Source organism: Sander vitreus, chromosome 10 (assembly GCF_031162955.1).
Source record: "Sander vitreus isolate 19-12246 chromosome 10, sanVit1, whole genome shotgun sequence".
In the NCBI taxonomy this organism is placed as follows: Eukaryota; Metazoa; Chordata; class Actinopteri; order Perciformes; family Percidae; genus Sander; species Sander vitreus.
The window spans coordinates 10691292-10711180 of NC_135864.1; the positions used below are offsets into that span (position 1 = coordinate 10691292).

At 40.5% G+C, this 19889-nt stretch overlaps 1 protein-coding gene across 5 annotated transcripts in view; it reads left to right on the forward strand.

Annotated features, from left to right (window-relative positions):
• The first annotated feature begins 462 nt into the window (after positions 1–462).
• The window catches only part of rab28 (RAB28, member RAS oncogene family), a 29066-nt gene continuing 9639 nt past the window's right edge, over positions 463–19889 (forward strand). For 2 of the 5 annotated variants that reach the window (XM_078260204.1, XM_078260199.1), the window contains exons 1-4: positions 463–906; positions 5591–5687; positions 8620–8708; positions 11829–11958. In XM_078260204.1, coding sequence (XP_078116330.1) covers positions 832–906; positions 5591–5687; positions 8620–8708; positions 11829–11958 — 391 coding nt within the window. In that variant the 5' untranslated portion in view covers positions 463–831. The remainder of the gene's footprint in view (positions 907–5590; positions 5688–8619; positions 8709–11828; positions 11959–19889) is intronic. The other 3 variants (XM_078260202.1, XM_078260200.1, XM_078260203.1) reach the window with 3 other exon arrangements.

Consider the following 19889-nt stretch of genomic DNA (forward strand, 5'->3'; position numbering starts at 1 on the left):
AGAATAAAAATAGAGACTACACAAAAGCATTTGTAGACAAACTGATATAGGCGTAGTAAAGTGACAGTGGTGTGATTAAAAGAAGCATACATATTGATAGCCTACATATAGGCTAGCCTATATTATTAGATCTTGAAGCATGGACGTGTAAGCATTACATGTTATGTGGTCGAGGTGGAGCTTTTAATTGCTTGATATACTGTTTGTCAGTTTATTGTATAGCAATGCATCATATTTAATAAGCTGCTGATCATATGTGTTGTGTGTAAACTCTGAATATTCAAACTACAGCTGTGGAAATATAAATTAGAAGAACATGTAAATAATCAAGTAGAGTACCTCATAACTGTACTTAAAAGTACTTTAAACCAATCTAGGCAGATTTTTGTTGTGCTTCTAATGTTTTTATACTGACACTTTGACCTTTGTTTCCACGGCAACAGCAACGCGTCACACACAGGACGCAACCACGCCGCCAGTAATTGGGTTTCCGGTTCTGATCTTTTCCTATGGAGGCAAAGGGCTTCGTAGATATACTGAAAATATTTACAAACTGAATGTGGATTCCGGCTTGTTTTTCGATAACTTTTCCCTCCCGTTTTAACCGAAAACCAGTGTACGTCGAGGTAGCAGTGTATGTGAGTGGATCATTCCGAGCAGAGCAGCAGTGTTATGTTAGTAGAGTCAAAATGGCGTCTGCTTGCCCACTCAACAATCGTTTAATCTATCTGTGATTAGCCTGATAACTAGCTAATTTCACACAACCTGTGACTATTTTTTCTAGTGTTTTCCGTTTTCCACGCTGATACAGTCGGAGCACATTTCAGCGTCATGTCTGACTCGGAGGAGGACAGCCACGACAGGCAGCTTAAAATTGTAGTGATTGGAGACGGTGCGTGTGGAAAGGTGAGACCGTCACAGACACAACTTACACATACACAACGTTACTGAAAATATACTTTACATTATAAATGCAATACAGACAGTATGTTATTGTCTGTTGCACGACGGGTTACTGTCCTGCTGTTTATGTTGCTCATCCTGACGCTGCACTTCCCAGTCACCATGGCGACCGACGCTAATGTAGCTAGCTAAGTTAGCTATTAGCTAACGTTAGTCATTGCCAGACCTATCCACAGCCTGTGTCAGTCCCTGTACAGTCTATGGTCAGCCCTGGAGTAGCTATAGCCAGAGACGGTAGAGCTTTGGTATAGCTATTAGCTAACGACATCCATTGCTAACAATCACAGCAAAGACAACATAACGTGATATAATTAGCTAGCTAGCACTTGAGTTCTTTCTCACCCTCTACGCCACAGTGAAACGTTTTAGCTTGTCTTGTGTTGTGACGTTAGACGTTTAAAGGAAACATCCACATAAAAATATAACTCATGTACGTTGTAAAAACCAAATATCAACTCAAATGCTCTTTGACTTTATGAGTCAGTCAGTAATTCAGTGCCAGTGTGGCTCAGGTATCCAGTTTTGGGAGACAATTGCTCAATGCTTGTTAATACTGACTCTTTTGTCAAAAAGCACTGGCCATAGTACAATATAACATAATTTCCCACGATCAACGCTTCAACATATATAATTTGGGATACAAGTCTAAAACATTTAACTATTTAATTTTTATTTTAACTGAATATCTGCCTCAGCAATGTACTCCTGTTTAAAAAGTTACTCATAAGCATGGGAGACCTTATGTAGTCGAATAATATAACAGAGAGACATGAAAGGGTAAAGATGCTAAAAGGGGTCAGCAAACCTGTTATTATATTTTTTATTGTATAACTTTACCTTTACTGTAGTTAAGTAGTCATTTCTTTATAAGATTAAGGGATGTAACAACATTAGAATGAACATATATTTGGCAACCAGTGTTACTTCTAACAGCATCATACAAAAACTCAGTTAACCCCAAAAACTCTAATAAGTTTGAGGTTGCCCATCCACACTGATCTCGGGTTGAGGACAAGGGTGTTCATTCCAGTCAGAGCTTGAGATGGCTGAATTACTGGTTGGGGAGTACTGTATGAGAGTACAGAAAAAATCTAAACCTAAATGCTACATAATGGACATGGAGGAATAGCGTTTCTAAAATAACATTGTAGACTGAAAATAGCATGTTAAGTAACTCAGTGTTAATCACACATTGTAATGACTTCATGGTAAAGATACATGTTAGGAATAGTAGACATTCAAATCATGTTGCGCAATAACTGCTCTTAGTCAAAATGAAAATGTACACCATTTTTTCTAAAGTACTTCTGTAGAAAACATTTTTCTCACTCCTGTTTTACAAAGTTGATGGACAGCCAGGTGTAGTTTTATTCTGCTTCAAAGATAGCATTATAGATTTAAATATGGCACAAATCCGTTGTTCTAAAACTATTAAGTCTACCCAGCCTTTAATCCACGTTGCATGTGCAATTGAACTAGTTGTAGGCTATGTGCCGGTGGTTCTCATAGAACATAGGCTTACACTGTAAAGAAGTCACAGTTGTTATGCTTTTATCTGCCATTGTCATGGACCCCAGTATGGCTCCAGAGTAGGGCCCCATTTAAGAAAATTATGTCTGGATAGCCCATATGAGAAATGTTTCTGTTTTCTCATTTGATAGAATAAAACAACAAAGGGTCATGTGTAAAGACTCTTTTTTTTTTTTTTTTTGTGTGAACAAACATTTTTGTCAGTGCATTTGTCTCTCTCTTTGCTAAATCTATGCATGCTTTAGGACTCCTGTTTCCTTTCAGAACTACTGGACTGAATCATTCAGTAAGTTGATACGGTATAAAGATGTAGATTAAAAAGGCCGAACTTACATCCACAACAGTGTAATATTTTCCTAGTCACACCAAACAATCACTTGCAGCAAAGCAAGGAGGTTGTCATGACAATTCAGCTATGGTTCTTCTTCACTGCATCTTGAATCCTCGAATGAATGAGTGTGAATGTGAGCCAGGGACGTCAAGTGCTTTTCAGCTACACATCCCCTTTCGTAACTAATCTCTCCTTCCTCTGGGAGAAAGAAAATGAATGTAGCAGTAATGGTGAGACCCAATGAGAAAAAATGAATGTTCTCATTCTGAAGAGTCTGCATTTTCTTTTAGGGGAGGGGGTGCAGAGAACACACACAACTCAGTTCCCAGTAGATACGCTACATTAATAACCCTCCTCACACTGCTGCCAGGTGTCAGCTCGTCACTGTCTGAATGACTTACCTGCTTGTCTGTTTTGGGCAGAGAACAGGAGCCCTGCCCCCCATTTTGAGTAGGCACCACTGACTGACATCTTGAATGCCGTTTCCCCCTTATTAATGTCAATTTGCTGAGCAAATTGCAATCGGATCAGTTTTTCTTGGACAGCAGTCTCGGTGGTATTTTTGCTTGTGGTTGGTTGTCCATTCAGAAATATAGGGAGATGTGGGAAGGCTTGTCCACCTGAGCAAGATGTTTTAAAAATATGGAGTCTCACATTGAGCCAGGCTCGTAAGGTGCTGGGCCTAACTTACACAGGTCTATTTTTCAAGCTGAGTTAGAAGCCACTGAGTTTTTCTGAATATTTGCTCTCTTAAAAAGCGCCTTTGATGCAGGTCCTGTACATCAATGGATGCTGTTTCCCAGCAATGCTATTTACAGTCAAACTCTTCATCAGAATACCAGCATTTATATCTGTCTTAAGTGTTTAAGGAGAATAAAGAGCCAGTTATGACGCAATAATGCAAAAATGCACTGCATCTCTCATCTGAGTTGCATCACATAGACATAGTCAGCTTGCCATATTTTTTTTTTCCTCTCTCAGTTTCTTGTTTCAGTAGAACTTCCCCCATTTCCCGGCACTGGTATCATTGGTGACCCTGTGCTGTTCTGTTGGAGTGTCAGGATTACGCCAGTTTTTACATTCGCTGGTTAGTTCCAATTGTACGTTGGAAAAAAAGGACTATGTTGAGGGAAGAGAGCCAAGCTACTGGAATGCCAAGACAAATGGCCGACTAGGCCAACACGAGCATGTGGAATACATTTTTGCTGTCCAAGCTTGTTATTCCTGTGTTGTCAGTGATTGTTTGGGCTACTTAAATGGCCGATTTTCTCCTTGTTGCGTCAGTCACCTCTAGTAATTTTTCACTCACTCTTGAGTCTTTGACATGCTCCGCAGGCTGAGATTAAAAAGGGCTGTAGGTTAGTGAACTTTTAAAAGAATAAGTTGGATAAAACTTTATTCTGCAGAAAATGTTAATCAAGAAAGCCACTAGTAAAGGCCATGATCACACATTCAATAGGTTTAATTATAGGAATACGTTTAAAAATCCAAGTTGGGATAAACCTAAAGGTTTGATATCAAAGGTGGAAGCCACAGTGACAAATCAATAGGAAACCCAAATAAACTGTTGTTTACTTGAAGAAGATTTGGGTAATCCATGATAAGGGGTTTCTGACTAATTAGATTGCATCTTCCCTGGAGTCATTTGAAAGAAGTCGAGTCTTATTTGAAACATTATTTGGCTGAACCTAAACTTTCTTAACATGAATGGAGGTAGATAAGGACATAGGCTCAAGTGAAAGCTTAGCAGATTGAAAGAAAGAATTTTGTTTTAAATCCTGTAAACCTCAGTGAGTGACAAGTACCACATTAAAATGCATTTGCTGCCACATGAACACTCAGGGAATCCCATTGCTTCACTTCTCTGTTGTGTTTATGTAAGCACACTGCTCTAAAGATAGCTAATAGACATTCAGTACTTCATTTTTTTCCCTATCCTCATCCATCAAAATGAATTAAACTTGGCATGTCAAGTCTGTGCTATGAATTCCCATGGATTTCAGGCGAGCCCCTAACATGCTATTTTTTTTCCCCCTCCTCAAACACAACAGTGACAGTGATGGAGGTTTTATAATTTGTGGCAATTATTAGGTCTGCAGTCTGTAGACATGACATCCTCCGACACCTGTTTTTGTAATTCACGTTGATTTTCACTGTCACAACCGTTGCCGAGTAGTGAGACGGCAGGGAAGAGGCAGACAATTACATCAGCGTACCTTTCAGTCAATCACAAAGTTTTGGAAGGTGCTTCAAATAGATTTATAATAATGAAATTGAGGTCCTACAGGTCATATGTCGTTGCATCGCCAAAGAATTGTGGCTGCATGTTATTGTGGAAAAGAATCACATAGAAGTGATGCGATATGATATATTAAACTATTGTATTTTTAGAAAAATGTAATATTGTAAAAAGCTTACTTTGGCGCTTGGTTAGTGTTTATGAAATTAAAATTCTACTCCTGCTCACCACCGAAATATCACTTTTTCAGGAAGTTCTTTAATATACTGTATATTTTCTCTGGAAGGAGTTTTGCAGCATCTTGCATTTTGCCCTGGGCCATGCTGTGATTTCGCTTGCATATATGTGTGAATATTGTTTATTAGGCAAATACTATGCACTGAATCAAGGTTTCTCCTTCATTCTGAAAGCATTTTCTTTTAAAAACACTTAACTGCTTTAAATTACATATTTTTCGCCCTGTTGATGGCTGCAGAGGTGTTCTGGCACTCGTTCACCATGTCTCTCGCTTTGTCTCCCTGTTTCAGACATCACTCGCCACCAGGTTTGCACAGGAGGCCTTTGGGAAGCAGTACAAACAAACCATTGGCCTGGATTTCTTTCTGAAGAGAATAAGCCTTCCAGGTGAGACACCTTCATAATCTTTTGGGAGTGCTCGTTTGTTTAGAGACTCAGCAAGGACACGCGTGTTGCACAAGCATGTAGTGGCAGACTTCAATAAAATTACGAGGATATGCATTTGGCAAGATTGTACTTAGACAGACTGACTTTACTGTAAGTGGTGGTTTTTAATACTGTAATATCGACCTTAAGGTATTGATATGTGTGTGTATTTTACATTATCAGTGTTCAAAAGATCCAGAATATTAATTAAAAGTCTAATCACAGTTGAGGCCTGTTGTTCCATCAACACTTTCTGTCATATTTTTATTTCGAATATGTTCTGCCACTGCTCATATTTTCTTGTCCAACCATTTCCAGGCAGAGTTTGTTCTTCAGGTTAACTCAGGAGCTGAATGTGTCTTTTCTGGTAGCTCCTCATTGTAGAGCGTCTGCCACTTCTCAGGCTTATTCACTCTGAAAGCTCTTCTCTCCAGAGCAAACAGCACACTTTTTTTTTTTGACTCCACAAGGCCAATGGACAGCTTATGTCCAAATGGGCGAGCCTTGCTCATAATTCTGTGGGCACCGTACAGAGTAAATACATTAACATTTTATATCCATATCGCTGATCCCCAAGTTCAACCGATCTTTGTCCTGCACCACATAAAACATTCATGTTCTTATTTGTTTATGTTGAACCCACAGAAATAAAGCCACACTCTGTATCCCCCTTAGATCTGTAAAATACATGTTTATTGACTAATGCTATATTTAGACGAAGGCACTCCATTTTTACTTCCTACCATGTGAAATGGGGATTTTCAGCATTTTAAATGGCATTTCTAAAACTCTGCCAAAGCCTAAGCTCCAGAAATCTGCAAAGTGCCTCCATTCTTTCATTACTAATAAAACAACATTAAGCATGGGCAAATTAAGTGCTAAAAGTAAAAGTTATGCTGATTTGTGAGTTGGCTGAAAGCTTCTATTTTGATTTTGTGTCAGTTTCAGCTTATGAGACTTAGGAGAACTAAACCCCCAAAAATGTTGTGGTGGAGTCAGAATGAAAAAGCCAACCATAAGCACAGACTGGGCTCAAAACGTCTTAATGCGAACTCGAACAAATGCTGTTAATCGTTTGACTTCTCTTTCCAGTAAGTTTCTTTCCCTGAACTATTCACTGAACTCTCCAGTGTTAAACTGTAACCTTTGTTTAAATATATTGGACATACGTCTGTGTCACTGGGGCAGCAACAACACTGCGTTCAACAGCGGAGTTGTTAAATGGCCCATTTTCTGGGGAATTGGGTGTTGATGAGCTGATGAAGAGGAGGGTGGCTCTGCGAGCTGGGTGGTCCCAAACTTCGTTAGGACCCCCACCCTGCCTTGTATTGGAGAGGTTGTGTCGCTCTCCGGGTCTCTATGGGGCTGTAAGGGTCTTTTGCAGCAGGGGGGAGAGTAGCCTATAGCCAGTGTTGGCCCCACTCACCATGAAGGCCCAGCTTGTCAAACTTAATGTACATTTTCCAACGCATGGAGAGGTGAGGTGAGGCGAGGCCGACTGGCACACAACAGCCTCCTCTGTGTGTGCTTTTTATAACAATACCTCTTCCAGATGTCTCTACCAAACCAATGCAGTGAAGGGGATTGACTAGAAGTGAAGTTTGCTTGATAAATTCTCTAACTTTCTGACGCTGCTTTGTCTGCTTCCACTTCACGTCATACTAAGAGGACAATTATCTTATCAACATGCCCTTTTTCCTGACCTTGTTATCAGTTTTTAAGGTTAATCTATTTGGGGTCACAGTCACAGTTTCTTCTTCTTGCAAAGTATTAGCAGAAAATGTCAGCTCTGTTGAATCAGTGTGAATCTCTGAAACATAAATAAAGCTAGTGTCCAGGCATGGTGGATGGGTGGGGATGGCTCTTTATAACACCAAGGAACCGTTATTCATTGCACTCCTCAATGTAGCCTTACATTGACACTGTATAGTCTAGATGTAGTGACTGTAAACCTCAGCGTTTCCTTCCCTTGCTTTAAAAAGGGGACTTATGAAGGGGTTGAGTCGTCCAGCCGTGTCCACAGTGTACGCTCTGCTCCCCATCGCCGCTCCAGCCCAGCGCCGGGCCCTCATCACACCAACATAAACTCCTTGCTGTCTGGTCCTCCCTCCTCCTCCTTTTTTTTCAACCACCCCTTTCATTTTCCAGAGGAAGAAAATATTTATTTGGATTTGGTTTTTGTGCCCGTCTTTCTCTCTCTCCCTCTCATTCACTCCTTCTTTCTCTTTCCACATGCATCGGGACAAGAGTCTTCTTTTCCTCTCATTTTGTGTTTAATTATTGCTATTTTCCTTAACAGCACATAATTCTCCTCACTTTCCTAACTTGGCAGGATATGGCACAATGCAAACAGCTCTTCCCAGGCTAATAAGAAGTCATATTTTTTTCTGCCAGGGTATAGAGAATGTTTAAATTAGAGGGTAAGCGTACCTATTCATCCCCCTCGATCTCTGGGCTGGATATTCTTGGATGTGAGGTGTGGGTGACCTGCCAGGCAAAAGCGCTTAGCTTGAAAGATTAATCGCTGATTTATTGTTTCCATTATGTATATCAAGAACGTGGACTTTTATTATAGAAATCGCTCACACAAAATACAGGCTCCAGTTACAGCTGGATCGTTACTTCCTCAGGATTATGAGCTTTGTTAAAACAAACAAGTTAATGATAAAAAGGACAAACACATCCAGAATGGAAACCCACAAATTGCAGCATAATCACTTTTTGTTTTTGAATGTTAAATAATCGAATAGCAGAAAGAAGTTTTAAAGAAAGAAAGTGGGGCTTTTGACACATCGATGCCCTCTTTATAGAGCTGATTTCAAAATATTTCTGTCATTTAAATGTCAGTTCTTTTTGATATTGGAGGTGTTTCTGTGTCTTTTCTTCTCTGTAGGCAACTTGAACGTGACCCTGCAGGTGTGGGACATTGGAGGCCAAACGTTAGGAGGGAAAATGCTGGATAAATATGTATACGGAGCTCATGTAAGGTGACACACGGGCACACAAATAAACACAAAATCCTCTGTTGCTTCTTTTTTTTCTGCCTAAAATATGCATCTCTGGTTTGTGCTGCAGCTTTCTCTTGTTTTCTGAACTTCAGTCTTTTATTCCTCCAACATGAAGCAAACAGACAAACTGTCTTTGACTCCAGTAGCCTCAGGAAGGATAAGAAATGTACAGTATCTCACAAAAGGGAGTACACCCCTTACATTTTAGTAAATATTTCATTATCTCTTTTAATGGGACAACACTGAAGAAATTACACTTTGCTACAATGTAAAGTATTAAGTGTACAGCTAGTATAACAGTGTAAATGTGCTGTCCCCTGAAAATAACTCAACACACAGCCATTAATATCTAAACCGCTGGCAACAAAAGTGAGTACATCCCTATGTTAAATTCCCAAAGAGGCAGGCAGATTTTTATTTTTAAAGGCCAGTTATTTCATGGATTCAGGATACTATGCATCCTGATAAAGTTCCCTTGGCCTTTGGAATTAAAATAGCCCCACATCATCACATACCCTTCACCATACCTAGAGATTGGCATGGGTTTATGTCGGTTAGCCTAATAGCTGGTTTGATTTGCATTGAGAGATGATTTTATGGAAAGTACCCCATGCCAATCTCTAGGATCTCTCTGATGTGGGGCTATTTTAATTCCAAAGGCCAAGGGAACTTTATCAGGATGCATAGTATCCTGGATCCATGAAATAACTGGCCTAAATATTTACTAAAATGTGAGGGGTGTACTCACTTTTGTGAGAATTGCTGTACTGTTTTGAATGCTTATGACATAGTAATATGAAGCACAGGAAGAATTAGTGTCCAATCCTAATTCCCTTGTGAATTTCCTAGAGCTGCAAAGATTAATCGATTAGTTGTCAACTCTTAAATTAATCGCCAACTATTTTGATAATCGATTAGTCGGTTTGAGTAATTTTTTAAGACAAAAGTAAAAATTCTTTGATTCCAGTTTCTTAAATGTGAATAATTTCTAGTTTCTTCTCTCCTCTGGGACAGTAAACTGAATATCTTTGAGTTGTGGACACAACAAGACATTTGAGGACGTCATCTGGGCGTTTGGGAAACACTGATCCACATTTTTCACCATTTTCTGACATTTTATAGACCAAACAACTAATCGAATAATCGATAATCAACAGATTAATCGACTATGAAAATAATAGTTAGTTGCAGCCCTAGAATTTCCCCGTTGTGGGATTAATAAAAGATTTTGAATCTTTTGAATCTAATAGTCCGCTATCGGTGACTTCTATTCAGGCTTATTATTATTGAGTCTCTGCGGCTTCATTAAGAGCCTGCCACTCCCTCTCTTTGCAGCCAAATCACAATAAACGGTCATTTGGATTCATAGTGAGGGTAGTAGGTCAATAGAGCTTTACAAATCAGTGCATCTATGCTTTTTACAGAGTTGTTACAGTTTGATGTTTTGTATCAGACTGAACAAATGTTGATAATACCGCACACTGTAGGTCAATACTAAAATACATTTCTAAACATGTATGCTTTTATTGCTCCCAAATTGTAAATACATCCTAGTTTAATTGAACGTTAAAGCTGAAATTATTAAACGTCGTGGTCAGTATTTGATAGTACTAGCTCATACACGAAGAATTGTGGGGCAAAAATAGGCTGCTAATTGATCCATTTACTCTCATTTAATGCTTGTCCTATGGAAAACTGAACAATGTGTTGATTACAATGACAGCCAAGATCTTTGTGATCACTGTAATTTGTGTCAGTGCGTACTAGTTTGTACATGTGTCAGCAACATCAGCGTCCACAGGTAGGCGTGTTGCTATAGACAAGTGCTAGCTGTCACCTCCAGGATGTCTCGTTTGAAGAGGCCTACTTAAAGACTGTGGTTTGTCTAATCTGAGACCCGTACTGAAGCACAAGATCTAAAATTTGGGCACAGGCAGGAAACTTGTCACCATATACTATATGCAAGCACACTTCTGTCATGTTTGTCTATAGAAGCTAGACAAAGGAGGATTTTTTTTTTTCCTATTCCATGAAACTACTTGGCTTTGACATAGTCAAAGTGACATGTTATTTTGCTCTAAATTGTGCCCTTATAGTGTGTACTGTATATTAACCATGTCTGCAGCACTTCCTTTACTGTCTCACTCCTTCACAAGCAAAACGTCGTACATCACTGCCACATTACGACACTTTGCTTAGGGAGTTTCTAGTCGGCACTGGGTGAAACTTCCACACCTATTGTTCGGCACTGTGCGTCCTGTAATCAATCATGGCTGTTTCGGAGAGACTCGCAGTAATTGTCAGAGGCCTGAGCTGTCGTCACCAACGTTGCGTGTTGTGACAGTGCATGTCTGCCGAACAAAATGCAACAGACACCCCTTCAGTCGTGTTGCATCATGCAGTAAAAGTAGAGACATTTACCTTGGCTCATGTTTAATTTCCAGCCCTTTAGCTATTTCTAAAGTTTAAGCAGTGATAGCAGATAGTTAAACTATCTGATTATTTGTCTTTATTTATGCCAACAGCGCTTGTATCTGTGTTTACTCTTTGATTAATTTATGTGTCCATGCAAACACCCCCTTCTGGCCTCAGTGTTTGCTCAAACATGGCTCTGGTGTTGTTGCATGCATGTTTCTGCAGTGCCTACCGTGTTGAGGATTACATAGGGAGGAGGAGAATTTCTCGAGGCAGACAGCCTTCATACATAAACTCAGATAGTAGATAACCAAACCTCACCTCTGTTCTGCCCCAAATTCTGGACTGTGCTTACAAAACTGAGAACTGTAAATGGACAAACCGCAATTTTCATTTTAAAACAGATCCACGTGAATTTACACAGTCTTACTTAGATAATAATTGCACTGAACCTTAAATTATGTGTCGGTAAGTGTGTCCCCCTTCTATGTGAGTCTGTCCCCTACACTAAGAAGAGGAGCAGTGCCACCTACTGTTTCCTTTCTACCTCAATATTACTCACGTTAATATGAATGAACATCAGAATTAAGCTGTGTACTCACATCCAGGGAATGTGAAGGTGAGCAGCTCAAATCAATGTCTGAGGACTGTGTTGTTCCTTTTTGTTTTTCAAATGCAGGGGGTTCTTATGGTTTACGATATCACCAACTACCAGAGCTTTGAGAATCTGGAGGATTGGTTCAGCATGTTGAAGAAGGCCAACGAGGAATCTGATATCCAGCCGGTTGTCTCCCTGATTGGGAACAAAAGTGAGAATTACACATACATAAACACACAAACGCATACATTCCTTGTTTTTCAGCAGGAAAGGGGCATTACAGTACTTTGAAAAACTTAGTTGTACAGTCTATCAAATTTGGAAATTACTTTACTTTCATTTCTACTAGGTACGGGAGATGCAAATGACATTAGTTTATCACATATTTATTGGACTGAGTTTGTCTGTATTCATTTCCCCCTGACACATTATTCATTGTGCTTGTCTGTGTTTGTGTGTGGAGGAGTGAGTGTTTGATGGTAGAAGACGTGTTTGTTAGAGCACCAGATAACTGATCGCTGTGATAAGCCAGTTGATAAGAGTGAAGTTTTGGAGCGATGGGAATGCTGATGTTTGTGAACTCTGGGGAGTGACTGACCATGATTTAAGATCCTGGACCAACGGACCTAGGGCACCGCTTATCTGTGTCCCCCCCCCCTTCCTAGTCAGTACCCATCTAGCCCCCCCAGCCCGAGCCTGTGCTCCTGTCCCCAGTTGTTGGTTAAGGAGAGGAACTCAACGTTAACCAGACGGGTCTCCTGCTATCAGCCTGCACCCATCCACCCACCTCAAAATAAAGAGTAATAATGATGACTCTTTTTAAACATCCCCTTGACAGATGTGGAGTCATGGCTGCCGCCATGTTATTGTAAAGTGAGGCGTCAGTGTGTGTGTGTGTAATGGTGACTGTCCACCTTCCTGGGCGATGATGAACGGTCAACAGAGTGGTGCCTGCACACAGGAAGCTCTCGCTAATGTTACTCAACGGGGACCATAGGTCACGGTTTAATTCGCCTGTCTAGAGCAGATTCTCTTGTCTTTGCATCCGTTGCATCTCCTAATGCCCCGGCTTTAACAGTGGGCGCCTCTGTATTTAGGCTACGTTTGGGGTGTATGGGTGAGTGTGTGTACTGTAATATTTAAGTAGTGTTCATCCCGCTGTCAGGCTCCTCACCCCCACACTCACACAGTCATTCTCTCCCCTAATAGCTCTATTGCTGAGAATGGCCCGTGTGTGTTTTTTCTGTTCCTGCAGGCTGCAAAAAAGAAAAACAAAATCCCACACAGATTGCCCCTCTAGGAGCAATCAATTACCTTGCGAGACTTTATGAATCCCTGAACCCTCCCATGGACTCCTTTTTTTCAGGGAGCTTGAAGAGAGTTAGTCTAGTTATCTAGCTGGAAATGTCCACACCTACTTTTTGGTTTTACTTTTACCCACCCTATCTGAGTTTTTCTTTTTTGCTGAAGAGCTTCTAACTCTAATTTTGTAGCATTTTATTTTTTTCTCCAAAATGAATACTTGGCACACAATAACAATAAGCTGAACATATGAATACACAACATTCTTTTGCGAGCAGAGTTTGTATTTCTTTTAAATGGTTCCCATGATGTTGGACTGAGTGAGGCAACATGTTTGTTACAACCGAAATAGAAGTACAGACATAACAAGGAGCTTATAAAAACACTACAGATTTATGCCTCTGTGAGGGCTTGTCTTTGGGGAGATTTTCCACTTAGATAAACTTAAGGTGAACACTGGCTGTAGATGTCATGTGCGTAGTAGTTCTGACCTTATTTGCTGGTTAGAGCAGAAAGAGTTATACATATGCAGCTGAAATGTTTTTTTTTTCTTCCATGTACTAAAATACCTGTTACAGTATTATAAAAATGTTATAAAAGTGTTCTTTTTAATATAAGTCAACATGGAGGCTACAATCAAATGTGACTCTGTTTGGCTTATTAACAGTACATATACCATATACCATATACATTGACTTTAAATTTCCTGAATTACCCTGTGCCTACCTTCTAGTTTAATTTGGACACTGTCTTCTTTACTCAGTGTACGGAAATTGAGCCTATGGACCAGGCTGGTTCATTAATGATGCTGTCCCCTCCTCTCCTTACCCTGGCCTGACTGCCCTCCTGTGCCATGTCACTGCTGTTGAACAACCTTTCCTTTCTTTGGCTTAGCATGGCCGGCTGGGGTTAAGTGTGCTTGTTAAGCGGCAGTATGCTGCACCCCCATGCCCTCTTCATGCTGCCCAGAGCCTTGTGTTAAATAATGGCACCACTTGTAACAATTCAGAGAGGAAGCCCATGAAATGTTTTATTGAGGGCACACATACACGCACACAATTATTTATGCAAGTGCATGCACACCCACACACGGACACACACAGAGAAACATGCACTTAGGTAAAGAGACACACTTGTGGAGTTTCTGGGAACACATGGGTAATGGAAGAATGCTAAGCTCTTGGTCTGTCTAAACATACTATAACTGTTTATTACAGCGCAGTCCAGTGTAACAACGTATGGTACACAGGAACCTCTCAAGAGAAATGTTGGCTTGTTGTGCAGTCATCTACTCCACCACTCAAGTGTTTCATTTTTTAGTAGACTAATAAGTGCTGTGTGTTTTGAAAGGGTTCTAAACGATAAATTCTATTGCTCTTTGCTTAACTACAGCTGCATGTGGCCTGTGCCAGTTTGCCTTTTAGATCAGAGATTGGCTGAAGTCACGGTTATACAAAATATGGCACACTGTTAGCATTCCTAATCCATATTTTAATCCATTGTTTTGTTACACACATTATCAATGCATGGGACCATCAGCATTTTAAAATGACTTATGTTACGGTTCGAAATTAGTGTGCATATTTCTTTTTAGACATTAAGCCTGTGTCGTTTATCAAACCAATTTGTTTTTATTAAGTGGGGATCGCAGGACCCCTTTTCGCTCCCCACCCTCGCATTGCTAGCACGCTCTCCCTCAGGAACTCCAGAGCATCCATCATGGGCTTGTACAGCCCTTATTTGGGTGACTTAAATGGGTTCAGTTCTCTTAACCCCTCCTCATCACTCATGGCTTTTTGCTCAGAGGTTCTAACACTGTTCACTGCCGATCCACTCAGGCCTGCCATGGGAAACATTTCCTTCTGCAGGGAGATAAGGTCCTTGCATGAAGAGAATTTGTACACTCAATTATGTCTTACCTGCTTTTCTCTTCTGCCGTTTCCCCCTTCCCTTCTCTATATCCCTATCTTGTGCCATCTCTCAAACACACAAGCAAACATTAACGCCTTCAATCACTCACTTAGACCAACTCATAACTCTTATCTCTCACATGTATAGACAAACACTTCTGCTGTAGCTGCCATCACTTAAAGTAATGTCTTTTCATTGGCTGTTGTGTTAAACATGCATGTTTGCTTTCTGCGTGCTACTGCAGATCTCACTGCATACCGTTACCCGTCGCACTTCACTCTCCCCAGTTTTCCATCCAGCCATGTGAAAGTTAAAGCGAAACATATATCTCCCCTGACTCTTGATTCTCGTGAAGCATGTCCTTGCCACCAACATTGTTGGTCTTGAGTTGTTTGTCATCTTGGCAAGGCCTCAGGTGGAGTTGAAGCCTTCCCCCTCCTCAGCTCTCTCACTCCCGTCACCTCCCTGCCCCTGTAAAGCTGCCACAATTTCTGTCTGTTCAATGCAGGCCAGCACATTTCTTAATAGAGAGATGCTCAGAAGTCCAGGAGCGCAGAGGAGCTCAATGCGCTTCTGTTTTTGGTTTAGCTCAAAAATGTTTTTCCTGGCTCAACCCACTCGTACTTAGGTCCTCTTACAACAAACTAAAAGGTCCTAATTGCCCCCAAGGGAAAGGTTTAGCCACAATAGACATGTGGTGGGACAAAAGCCCAGTGCTCTTACCCCAGCACCCTCACCCCTCCCCAGATAGAAGGGATGAACACGTCAGCAGTGTCTGTTTTGCACTGTGGGTAGCGCAACCACAGGTTCAACACTGTAAAACATTATATATACAATATATAGACCTAGTAAGGCACAGTGTATGGTTCGGTAAAGATCTGGAATGTTTACAGTTTACACCAAATCCAATGTTTCCTGTTTCTCTTCACATTTTATTAAAGGTAAAGGGTCAGAATAGACATGTGTATCAAATTGTCTCAGTAACCGCACTGACTATAGCCTGCTGTCTCTCTGTAAGTCTGGAAAAGATGGGAAATAGAGATTCAGGTTACAAGGATACGAGGGGATGAATGAAGATTTACAGCTGTATTACGTTGCGGCTGATAAGTCAGTGTAAAATCACAGCTGCAGATGCTGAGACGCGTGTCCAGCAGTGATCAAGAAATACTTTCTAGGGTTTGTTTAAGCCTACTCAGGTGGCTGATAGGTGGTCTTTCCCACACAGAGCAATGCAACGAGTGCCAATCTGGTGCTCCTTGCTAAATGAACTAAATGCTGAGATTTAATTGTAACAACAGTTTGACCCAGCTCTGGTCCCTACACTCATCTCTCTTGACTCTCATGCCTGTCGAAACATGGAAAGTCCTCATTCATTTTAGCCATCCATAAAGCAAATATTGTTGCACATGCAGTAGATGATCAGTCTTCGCATACCTTCTTGTGTGGTAAGTCATGGGCCATTTGAGTTGCACAGCACAGCTTAGCCACCTGACCTGAGTGCAGCCTGGAACCCTCATCACGCTCAGGCTTTACTTTATTTCTCTGCTTCACAACATTGATATGGAGGAATTCCTGGAAGGGGCCTTGCTGACACAGGGTTGGGTAAATAACCGATTGATCTGGATCCACAGGCATATATTATAAATATATGTGAAATATCAACAGTTTTTCCCTCCTTTTTTGCTAAATCTAGTTTTTTTTGTGGTCTGAAAATATTACATCACTGTCTTTGCACCCTTCTCCTGCTTCAGGTTTTTAACTCCTTCGATGTTTTCTCAGGCAGTCGTGAGCAGAACTCACTTTCCATGTTACCGTTCACTGTATGTAGGCAGTGTACTATGTAGGCCCGTCCAACGCATCATTGCTTATAGGAAGACTTTATAATTATGAATAGACTTATAGTGATGCGATGCGTACAATTACGAAGGCTCCCATGTGCTCCTTATAATTATTATAGCTCATAGTTACGCTGCCGGCTCACAGAGGCATATATTACTGCTCGCCCATAAAAGTCCACTTAGTTTAACAGCGACAGGAGAGCTCGGAGGACATGGCCAGTGAAACCCAGGGCAGCGTCTTGTGCGGTCGGCTCAGAGCTGGGCCTTTTGTTCACTTTTCACGAGTCCTTGAAGCCTGTTAACCCAAACTGCGAGGCCCTTGGCCCCATGTTTTACTGTAGCAGTGACAGCCCAGCACTCCAGCTCTCTCCCTGCCTGTAGAGCTACTACTGGACACTCTGGGTTTTACATTCCCTGACCAGAGAGGAAGACCACATTGTTTTACTAGCCGCTGTGGAGTATCTGATTATGTTTTAAAGTGTGAATGCATGTGTGTGTATATGAGTGTGTGTGTGTGTCTGCAGTGCACATCGTTTCATGAAGAACGATCAAATGACAAGATGAGCTGTGATCAATGAGCTGTCGACAGAACACTTCTGACCTAGTGGAAAGCGAGTCCCCTGACGGTCCCGGCCCGTTTCAGGCCACCGGGGCAGGGGCGCCGCAGCACAAAGAGCGCTCTGTCTCTGTCAGGAGTCCCCAGAGGACTCCTGCACGGGCCCCGCTCACCTCCACAACACCAGGCAACTAACAGCACTTCATCTGTCTGTCCTCACTCAGAAATGTCATGATAATATTATTAGCTTTCCTTCAATCTCTGATATACTGATAATTATCTCTAATTATTCCATCACGAGTTGATTTCTCATAGATCCAGTTATACATTGTCTAAAATCATTATTAGCAGTATAGAATTGGCTACAGATTGCTGAAATATTACTGAAACTGTACTGATGCAGAAATTATGGTTAATGAATTATGATTTTCTTCAATTGTAAGAATCTGTTAAAGGCACATTTTCAGTTTCTGGTACTTAAATTTAGATGTTCCAGTCCTCAGAAAATAAACACATACTGTAAACAATACCTACACTGTTAAGGTCTGCTGAAATGTGCAAAAGTACCGTTTGCATAGTGGCTTGACTTCTGAATGACTGCATTTAAGAGTAAAGATAACACTTTTCTGTGATACTTCTTTATGATACTGTATTTAAAAAAGAAAAGGGAAAGAAACTGGGAACTAGCCAGTACTTTTTTTGAAGGCAAATTTACATTATGGTGGAAATATTTATAATACAAGTACAGACTTATCACAGCCTTAATATTTCAAAACACTCAGTTTTTATGAGCTCTCACCAAGTCATGTAAACCAGTTGGACCCAATCATTTAAATGCTTCACATAAATTCCACTACTCATTTTTTTTATTAGCCACTGGTGTTGTGAAAGTTAAATCAATGTCTAATTCAATTATACATCACCCAGAATGATTCATTATACTTTTACTGATTTTTTTAAGATGGTAAAGGTTTCCCTGTATCTTGTACTAGAAGAGTTAAAGGTAAATCAAATGCCACATGCAATTAACCTTACCAGTTGGCTATCAGACTTTAAGGTATAATTATAATCCTGCTTTTCCAGACTCCTGCAGTTTAAGTGTCCGCTGACTTACTGGTCTTTTTTGTAAAAAAAAAAAATAAAAAAAATTAGTTTAGTTAGTCAATGTTTTGTAAGACAACTTACTAACCACGCTAAGAAATATATTACACAGCATTTTGGACTGAATGCTTCACTGTAACTTGGACCTTAAAGTTACCCTGTGGAGTTTGTGACCACTAGTAGCGCTGTTGAGCATTGTTTTTATGTACAGGTCATTGTATTGTTTTTAATCTTGTGCTTTACCAGCACACACATGATGACGGATAATAAAAGAAGAAAGGAGCACACACATGAAAAATGCAGGTTTTTAAAGATTCAAAAAGGATTTGCAAATGTTTTAAGGAAGGAAAGGCATTCACAATGTTTGAAAGGACTAAAGGGCACACAGTGTAGATGAGAAACACCGCAAAACCATGCTTGTTTACAATGAAAGTTCTACAGTATACTTTTTAAATAGAAGACATTTTATTTTGGGGGGTATTAAAGCAGCATTATACTAACATTTTCCTTTTAAAATACACTGTCAATGCAAAACAGTTTTATTTATACCCCAGCTGCCAAGTCACATCAATGTAACTTCCCACTGAGGTTCTTTTGCAAGGCAGACTTGGCCAAGACAGTACAAAATCAGGCAACAGATTAACAATACGAAGACTAAAATAAGATAAGAATAGACACAAGTAATAAAGGAGTAATTTACTGTGCTGCAGGATATGCAATAGTCTTGAGACCAGCCAGAGAGATCAAATTCCTCAATTAAAATTTCTTTTACAGACTACTGTATTTATTGGGGCAGAAAACACAATGGTCAGTACATACGTAGGGATTGACAGCAGATTATGGCTTGTTATCTGAGATAATGATTGCAAGATGAACTCTCAATTATGTTTTCAGAGATGCGACATGCTGAGGACATTGCTGATGCATTAATGTAAAGGTCTGCTAGTAACCAGGACTCTTAAAGACGTATAAGCACTGTTAGACACTGTTCTTATATCATTTGACTTTGAAGGTTCAGCTGTAGAGACTCACACAGCCCTATTGAATGTCAGAGCTGCTGAAAAGTTCTGGGATGTTTTTAAACTTAGTGGTGTCAAGTGAACAGTTTGCTTAGACAGTTTTAAGTCATTTCATTAGGAGTTGGACTTGGTTTAATAATCTCTGCCCTCACTATACAGTCTGAATTGTTTCATGGTCGTCATTGAAGGAAAACTGAGGCAAACCCTCTTAATAGGGTCTTAAAGGCATAGTGTGAGGTAATGTTGGAAGTGATAGGTTCTCCCCTGGGGTTGATTAGGCTCAACCCTGTAACTTTCACTTAATGTGGTATGACCCCTCAGAGCCCCAAGTCTCTGACAACACACACCACACATGCCCCACCATTGCTCACACACACACACACACACACACACACACACACACACACACACACAC